The 9493-nt window shown below is 43.7% G+C and overlaps 1 protein-coding gene across 1 annotated transcript; it reads right to left on the bottom strand.

The window, feature by feature from the left end:
- Window positions 1–3959: 3959 nt before the first annotated feature.
- Window positions 3960–6117, bottom strand: MUC21 (mucin 21, cell surface associated). Its single transcript, XM_036768427.1, has 3 exons — window positions 5039–6117; window positions 4729–4984; window positions 3960–4151 (listed from the first exon to the last, which is right to left on the bottom strand). Exons 1-3 carry the CDS (start codon window positions 6115–6117, stop codon window positions 3960–3962), a joined length of 1527 nt encoding a protein of 508 aa, XP_036624322.1.
- Window positions 6118–9493: the final 3376 nt, after the last annotated feature.

The following is a 9493-nucleotide window of genomic DNA, read 5'->3' as shown; positions in this document are numbered from 1 at the left end:
TTTGAAAGTCAAATTTTCTATTCAGCTTGAAAGTCCTCTATTTTATTGAAAATCCATATTTTGCCTTGAAGCATGATACTCGGTTTTGCTGGGTAGGTGATTCTTGGTTTTAATCATAGCTCCATTAACCTCTGGAATATTGTATTCCAAGTCCTTCGATCTCTTAATGTAGAAGCTGCTAGATTTTGTGTTATTCTGATTGTGTTTCCACAATACTCACATTGTTTCTTTCTGGCTGCTTGCAGTATTTCTCCTGGGAGCTCTGGAATTTGGTGACAATATTCCTAGGAGTTTTCTTTTTGGGATCTATTTGAGGAGGTGATCTGTGGATTCTTTCAATTTCTATTTTACCCTCTGGCTCTAGAATAGCAGGGCAGTTCTCCTTGATAATTTCTTGAAAGATGATATCTAGGCTCTTTTTTTGATCATAGCTTTCAGGTAGTCCAATAATTTTTAAATTATCTCTCCTGGATCTATTTTCCAGGTCAGTGGTTTTTCCAATGAGATGTTTCACATTGTCTTCCACTTTTTCATTCCTTTGGTTCTGTTTTATAATATCTTGATTTCTCATAAAGTCAATAGCTTCTACTTGCTCCAATCTAATTTTTAAGGTAAGTCAGTGGTCTTTTGGACCTCCTTTTCCATTTGGCTAATTCTGCCTTTCAAGGCATTCTTCTCTTCATTGGCTTTTTGGAGCTCTTTTGCCATTTGAGTCAGTCTGTTTTTTAAGGTGTTGTTTTCTTCAGTATTTTTTTCCATATTTTTTTGGATCTCCTTTAGCAAATCATTGACTTGTTTTTCATGGTTTTCTCACATCCTTCTCATTTCTTTTCCCAATTTTTCCTCTACTTCTCTAACTTGCTTTTCCAAATCCTTTTTGAGCTCTTCCATGACCTGAGATCAGTTCATGTTTTTCTTGGAGGCTTTTGATGTAGGCTCTTTGACTTTGTTGACTTCTTCTTGCTGTATGTTTTGGTCTTTTTTGTCACCAAAGAAAGATTCCAAAGTCTAAGACTGAATCTGAGTCCATTTTTGCTGCCTGGCCATGTTCACAGTCAACTTACTTGACCCTTGAGTTTTTTGTTGGGGTATGACTGTTTGTAGAATAAAGAGTACTTTGTTCCAAGCTTGAGGGGATGCGCTGTTGTTTTCAGAGCTATTTCTATACAGTCAGCTCTGCCACACCAGCAGTCCTCCTTCCCCAAGAACCCCCAACCCGGACCTGACTCAGATCTTAAGCAGGCTCTGCACTCCTGCTCTGATCTGCCACTTAATTCCTCCCACCAGGTGGGCCTGGGGCCAGAAGCAACTGCAGCTGTAGTTCTGTAGCTACACCACCCCTGCTGCCTCCAGGGCAGTGGCCAAACTGTGAACTCCTTTCACTCTGTCCCTGCAGCTTTTCCCACTAACCTTTTCTGTTGTCTTTGGTGTTTGTGGGTTGAGAAGTCTGGTAACTGCCACAGCTCACTGATTCAGGGCGCTAGGGTCTGTTCTGCCCAGCTCCTGGTCTGGTTGGTCTGCGCTCTGCTCCCAGCTCTGTGCATGATAGACCTCACCCAGCGACCATCCAGACTGTCCTGGGCTGGAGCCCTGCTTCCCTCTGCTATTTTGTGGGTTCTGTAGTTCTAGAATTTGTTCAGAGCCATTTTTTATGGGTTTTTGGAGGGACTTGGTGGGGAGCTCACGCAAGTCCCTGCTTTCCAGCTGCCATCTTGGCTCTGCCCCCCCAATGATACAAATTTCAAAAAATTGTTGAAGGGTTAAAAAAAGTAGATTTCCTGTCATTTTCTTTTTCTTTTTTGAAAAGGGGGAGGTAGGCCAAATAAGTTTGGGAACCTCTGGTCTAGACCTTACTTATTTACTTATCTTTCCATTGTTCTAACTACCACTATAATTGGACTGTTGGGCTTGGTAATGATGTCATTGAAACAATGATGGTCTCTCATGGATGAAGGAATGTTTCTAGATCATCCCTCAGAACAGTTGGGACTTGATGAGCTATCTCTTACAGATGCTCCTTGGGTATATCCCATGTCACTCGTGCAGTGAGAACACATCTCTCCTTTTGTTAACTTTGTGCCTCAACAATTCCTTCTATTATACTGAGAAGTTCCTAAAGTCAAATTTCTTGGTATCCTTAAAGCCTAACAGAGCCTTCCTAAGAAGGAGTAGAAACTATGTCAGGGGGCAGCCTTTTCATAAATGAAAGAGGATTTCCTTGAAATAGAAAGGAAGACTGTGTGTGAACAATGTATAAGAGTAGTAGAATTTAGTGGTAAGGGTGCAAAACATGTACTTAGATGTTTCTATTTCTTTCAGTCTTTTTCTAGCATATGAACTACAGTATATAAACTGATCAGTATATAATAATCATATTAGCTAGTACTTACGTAGGACTTTAAAGTTTGCAAACATGCTTTACGTATATTATCTCATTAGATTCTCACAACAACCCTGTGGTGTAGGTGTCCCATTTTACAGATGAGGAAACTGAGGCTGAGAGAGGTTAAATGACTTGTTTGAGGTCACACAGCTAGCAAGCATCTGAGACAGGAATTGAATTATCCATTGTCCCTCCTCACTGTCTATAAAGGCAGGCAGGTGGCCCAGTGGCAGGGATGTGCTGGAGCCAGTTTGAACAGAGCTGATTGTAATTTCCAGTGTGAGATTTACACTTTGGAAACCAGCAAATGTTACAAACCAGGGCTTAACTTACTGTTTTCTTGATTGTCTAGACTTAAGAAAGTGTTAATAATGCAGATAAGACTTTAAAGTGTGTCCTGAGTACATTTTTTGTGCATTTATTTTTGAGAGAGGTTTTACCAAAACACTCCTGCACCACGGCAGAGCACAGGATTTGGGTGTCAAAGAATACCCGAGTTCCAATTCTGCCTCAGACCTTTTACTACCCGTGTGACCTTGAACAAATCACTTAACCTCCGCCTGTCTCAGTTTTCTCATCTTAAAATAGGGATAAAAATTGCATCTATTTCCCAGCATTGTTGTGCGGATACAGAGAGATAGTATTTGTAAAGACTGTTGCAAATCTTAAAGCACTATTTTTATAATATATTATTATGTATTATTGTTTATTAATACTATATATTTATAGATAACATTTTAAAGCTAGGTATTATATGAAGTAAAATAGTTCACATAATAGCTTCTTTATATAAGCACACCATTGGATGAAGTGAACAGAACCAAGAGAGCCATTGACATAATAGCGACAATATGTAAAGACAAGCTTTGAAAGACTTGGGAGCTCCTATCAACACAATGTCTAACCAGGATTCCAGACGGCTCATGATGAAGCATGCTGCCTGCCTCCTGAGAGAGAAATGATGGACACGGGGTGCCAAATGAGCCTTTGAGCCAAATGAGACATGGTCAATAAGGAAACACCCTTAATTTAGTGTGCTTTGGATTTTGTTTTTATTTTTCAAAAGGAGTCAGGAAAGCAAGAGGGAGAGAAGCTAGATTTTTGTTCATTGAAAAAATTTAATTAAATTTTTAAAAATCCTTGGCTTTCTTCAAAGTTCACCTGAAATGCTGCTTCCTATATATCTTGATTACCCTAATTGCCAGTGCTCCTATAAAATGGCATTGTATTTACTTTGGTTACATTTAAGCTCTTTGAAGCGTGGTATTTTTATTTTTTGGTTGTTGTACCCCTGTAATTTGACATATAGCAAGTGTTTAATGGGTTGATTAAATTAATGGATGGAGAGATATAGACACTAAAAATGTCCGACTTCCACATGTGATATATATTTATTTTTAGATTGGATATCCTCACAGAGTTTAAACATGGTCTTCTGGAATGGGGGCATATGAAGCTCAGAAGTTCTAGGAAGAAGGACCCACAAGCTGGAGTTGGCGAGAAGGAAGCTTTCTTGTTCTAAGTTGCCACTTTACCTCCTGGAGCCAGCTGACTTGCCACATAGGCTTCCATATGATCAGGATCCATTGTATCTCCCACTCATCATCATGGCCGATGTGGGTGCTGGTCTTCTCCAGAACCAATTATGGCCCCATCTGGGACGAAGTCCATCATTCCATCCATTTACCCCATGGCCCAGGCCAATGGTGGGGCTGTGAGGATGATAAACGGCTGTGGGGATGGGATTTCTCGGGTACAGAATATTTCTCTAAAACAGAATAAAGTAAATGGTTTCAGTGCTGAATCCTCCTATGATCCTTTCCCAGCCTCTCTCCCCAACTCCTAAACCCTTTCTTCTTCCTCCCCATCCCTAGAATACAGACGAGAATCATGCTCATAGAAGTTAGAGCTGGAAGGGACCACACATAGTCATATAGTCCAACCCCCTCATTAAATGAATAAAGAAACTAAAGACAAGAGAAGGGAAATGATTTGTGTAAGGTCACAGTCAACAAATAGAGCCAGAATTAGAATCCAGGTCTCCCAAACTGCTTGTACCCCTCTGTGTGTCACTGCTCTCAGAATCTTCTCTGGGAGGAATCAGGTGCTTTTCTCTGGCTCTCTGGCTCTCTAGGTATTCCTTGTCTAATTGTCATTAGTATTACAATGGCATGATTGTAACGATTAAAAGCCCATTTGCATATTGCAGTTTTTCAGATCTTCTGTATTGAATTTCATTGTTTTCTCAGTCTCTCATTTTTCACTCACTACTTCCTATATTCTCTTTATTTTCCCACAGCCACCAAGATCCTCCCACCCCCGTTCCTCAGGACTTGAACACTTACAAAGCAATAGAAGAATCCAACACCAGCACCCACAGCTCCAACAGTTGCGGCAATAGAGATGAGAGCAATAGCCCAGGGCTGCAGAGGCCCAGCAGGTCTGCCTGGTGAGGTACTACTGCTTGTACTGGGAACTCTCCCAGTTGTTGGAGAGCCTGTTCTAGCTGGAGAGTCCTTGGTAGAGACCACAGAGGCGGTTGCAGTGGTTGTAGAGTCAGGAAGAGAGGTGGTGGAGGCAAGTGTAGATGTTACAGAAGTTCTAGAAGAGGCGGACAGAGTTGCCCAGCCTGTAGTAGGGCCTGGGGAGCCCGACACAGCTGCGGAAACTGCACTAGGGCCTGGGGAGGCCGTCGCAGCTTCGGAGCCCGCAGTGGGGCCTGGGGAGGCCGTCGCAGCTTCGGAGCCCGCAGTGGGGCCTGGGGAGGCCGTGGCAGCTTCGGAGACCGCAGTGGGGCCTGGGGAGGCCGTGGCAGCTTCGGAGACCGCAGTGGGGCCTGGGGAGGCCGTCGCAGCTTCGGAGCCCGCAGTGGGGCCTGGGGAGGCCGTCGCAGCTTCGGAGCCCGCAGTGCGGCCTGGGGAGGCCGTGACAGCTTCGGAGACCGCAGTGGGGCCTGGGGAGGCCGACGCAGCTTCGGAGCCCGCAGTGGGGCCTGGGGAGGCCGTCGCAGCTTCGGAGACCGCAGTGGGGCCTGGGGAGGCCGTGGCAGCTTCGGAGACCGCAGTGGGGCCTGGGGAGGCCGTCGCAGCTTCGGAGCCCGCAGTGGGGCCTGGGGAGGCCGTCGCAGCTTCGGAGCCCGCAGTGGGGCCTGGGGAGGCCGTCGCAGCTTCGGAGCCCGCAGTGGGGCCTGGGGAGGCCGTGGCAGCTTCGGAGACCGCAGTGGGGCCTGGGGAGGCCGTGGCAGCTTCGGAGACCGCGGCAGCTTCGGAGACCGCAGTGGGGCCTGGGGAGGCCGTCGCAGCTTCGGAGCCCGCAGTGGGGCCTGGGGAGGCCGTCGCAGCTTCGGAGCCCGCAGTGGGGCCTGGGGAGGCCGTGGCAGCTTCGGAGACCGCAGTGGGGCCTGGGGAGGCCGACGCAGCTTCGGAGCCCGCAGTGGGGCCTGGGGAGGCTGTCGCAGCTTCGGAGCCCGCAGTGGGGCCTGGGGAGGCTGTCGCAGCTTCGGAGCCCGCAGTGGGGCCTGGGGAGGCCGTGGCAGCTTCGGAGACCGCAGTGGGGCCTGGGGAGGCCGACGCAGCTTCGGAGACTGCAGTGGGGCCTGGGGAGCCTGACACAGTTTTGAAGCCCATAGTAGGGGTTGGGGAGCCGAAGATGGTTATGGAGCTCCTAACAGAGGCTGGGGAGCTAAAAATAGTTGTAGAGCCCGTGGTAGAGTCTGAGGAGAAAGGTTTTGACATTTGTATCAGTAGGAGTGGTTGTGAAGTCTACGGTAGATCTTTTACTTATAGGAACTGAGGTCGAATTGCCTGTAGAAAGACTAGTGTGAAAAAGGAGGTTCTGGAGTTCTCTTAATGCATAAATCTGATTGAAAGACCACTGGCTCTGGCATTAGAGACCTGCCTTCATATCTTAATGCTAACTTTATCTATATGATCTTGGGTAACTCACTTAACTTCCCTAGGTCTCAGTTTTTTATCTGTAAAATGAGAATGTTGGACTAGTTAGCTTCTGAGATTCCTTCTAGTTCTAGATGTATGATCTCCAAAGATCAAGAGTCCTAGAAAGCAAGGCTGAGTTCAATCCCTATATCTTATCTGGTACAACTAGGCATAGGGTCCAGAGGAGTCATCAGCATGTCATTGTCGTAGTCATCATTATCATCATCACCATCTTCAGTAGTTTGAATCTTAAAAGCACTCTAAGCTTAGAAAGCACAAAGGCTTTCCCCACAATAACACTGCAAGGTATAAATATCATTACAGATGAGGAAACTGAGGCACAAAGAAATCACTTTGCTTGAACCCCTTATCCCTATAATTCTCACTCCTTTCAAGGACTTATATACCTAAAGTTCCTGCTTTCTTCACCCTACCTGCCACTGTCCTCATATATTCTGTGTCCCTATAGCTGTATCTTCCCCCCACCTCTCTTCCAATCTAGGACCAGAGTGCCTCACCACTCTGAGTATAAAGTTTTCTTGGAGAGATGGGAACTGACATGAGAATTAGGACTGACCCTCAATTAAGTGAATGAGCAGGGTTCAGACATTCAGATTGTTTCAGATTGGTTTAGAGGCTAGGACAGAATTGAAACTAACAAAAAAGACTGAAGTTATATCAGATTTGTGACTGAGGTGGTGGTATGTTGTGACAGAAATATTTTGAGGATTATAGAAGAGATACTATACTGATCATTATGAGCTTGGGAAATGGCTGTTAGATTAAAATATTCCTGGGAGAAATTAATAATACTTTAAAGTAGGGGAGGAAATAAGAGCAGGACCATGGAAATCCCTCTGATTCCTGTATATCTCTGAAAACCTCAGTAATCCATTAGAACCTTCTACCAAAAGCAAATCACTCACCATCTGCCAAGAGTCCAAGAGGAAGCAATATTAGCAGCCAATGTGTGAGGGCAAACTTTTCAGTATTCATCTCAAGATAATCTTCTGGGACTTCTGGGGAAGGGAGAAGGAGAATAAGGGGAGTTTTTGGAGAGAAGAGAGAATACAGGCAGAGAGCTGAACCTACAGAACTGGATGCTGGGGTGCCCAAAGCACAGAAGGATGGAAAGGGAAGGAGAAGGGAGGGCGATGTCTGAGAATGGATACCTGGGTTCCTTGGGCTCCCTCCAGATGCTCTTCTCTTATATGATTTCTCTTTCATTTGATAGCTACCTGAAACATTTATAGCTTCCGCTGGACAAGGAAAGGGCCGGGCTTGTAACCTACTTCTGTTTGCCAACCATGGCAAGGGTAGGGGAAGGTAAGAGAGGAGAATGACATGATAACATTGTCAGGGTGCTGATTTTGGGGAGGAGCAGGAAGTAGAACAAGACAAAAGGATCAAAGTTGTCAGAACAATCTGGAAACCAGTTCTCAATGGAGATCTTCAAATTCCTGATTAGGGAGGGCTGAAGTAACGTCCTGGGAAATATAATTCAAGGAGATATTTGACAGTGATTGAGAACTCCTAGGTCTTCATAGGGATCATGACCGATGTGGATGGAAAATATGCCTTTATAATCGGGTCCATGGGAGTATCTCCCTATTGTTGCTTGAACAGAGTGAACCATCTCTCTCCATATTGTGTATCTCTAATCAATTCTTTAGCCTCTTCTGTAGCAGCAGCATTAGACAGCCCTAATGAAACATTTCTTTGTGATTTGTGCTGATCCCTTTCCCTTTTCATCTATTGAATTCTAACTTGTCAACTTAAATACTATCTCCTTTTTGAAGTTTAATTTTCTCAATTGCATGTAAACAAAAAATTTTAACATTCGTTTTTCAAAATTTTGAGTTCCAAATTCTCTCCCTTCCTTCCTTTCCTTCCTTCCTTGAGATGGCAAGCAATTTCATATAGATATTAGCCATGTTACAAAAGAAAATGCAGACCAAAACAAAAACCAAAACCCAAAACCAAGGATAATAAAATAAGTTAAAAAAAATATAATTCAATCTTCAGTCAGACTCTATCAGTTCTTTCTCTGGAGGTGGATAGCATTTTTCACTATGAGTCTTTCTGAATAATTTTGGATCATTTTTTTGCTGAGAATAGCTAAGTCACTCACAGCTGATTATTGTACAACATTGCTATTACTGTGTACAATGTTCTCTTGGTTCTGCTTACTTTACTTCCATGTAAGTCTCTCCAGGTTTTTCTGAAAGCATCCTGCTCCTCATTTCTTATAGCATGATAGTATTCAATCACAATCATGGGCATTCTCTCAATTTCTAATTCTTTGCCATAACAAAAAAAGCTGGTATAAATATTTTTGTACATAAAGGTCCTTTTCCTATTTTTTTGATCTCTTTGGGGTACAAGGTATGTACCAGGAGTGAGGCACCTGAGGCCTCAAGGATACACGTGGCCCTCTACATTCTCAAGTGCAGCCCTTTGACTGAATCCAAACTTCACAGAACAAATCCCCCTAATAAAAGGATTTGTTCTGGAAAACTTGGACTCAGTTGAAAGGCTACACCCAAGGACCTAGAAGGCCACATGTAGCCTCAAGGCTGCAGATTCCTCACCAGTTTTATAACCCTTTGAACAAAGTTCCAAATTGTCCACCAGAATGGTTGGATGAGGTCACAACTCTACCAATGGTGCATTAGTGTCCGTATTTTTCCACATCCCCTCCTCCCCTCCAACATTTGTCATTTTCCTTTTCTGTCATATTAACAAATCTGATAGGTGGAAGGTGGTACCTCAAAGTTATTTTAATTTGCATTTCTGTAATCAATAAATGATGTATGGCATTTTTTCATATGACTATAGATAGCTTTGATTTCATCTCCTTTTTTTAAAATAGCTTTGATTTTGTCTTCTGAAAACTGCTTGTTCATATCCTTTCTCAATTGAGCTATGATGTGTATCTTATAAATTTGATTCAGTTCTCTGTATATTTGAGAAATGGGGCCTTTATCAGAGAAACTGCTGTGAAAAAGTTTTCCCCAGTATTCTGCTTCACTTCTAATCTTGGCTGTATTGGTTTTATTTGTGCAAAAACTTTTTAATTTGATGTAATCAAAATTATCCATTTTATGTGGCATCATGCTCTCTAACTTTTATTTAGTCATAAATTCCTCTTTTATTCATAGATCCCACAGGTAAA

Source organism: Trichosurus vulpecula, chromosome 7 (assembly GCF_011100635.1).
Source record: "Trichosurus vulpecula isolate mTriVul1 chromosome 7, mTriVul1.pri, whole genome shotgun sequence".
NCBI classification, from domain to species: domain Eukaryota; kingdom Metazoa; phylum Chordata; class Mammalia; order Diprotodontia; family Phalangeridae; genus Trichosurus; species Trichosurus vulpecula.
This window is presented reverse-complemented; position numbering and strand designations above follow the sequence as displayed.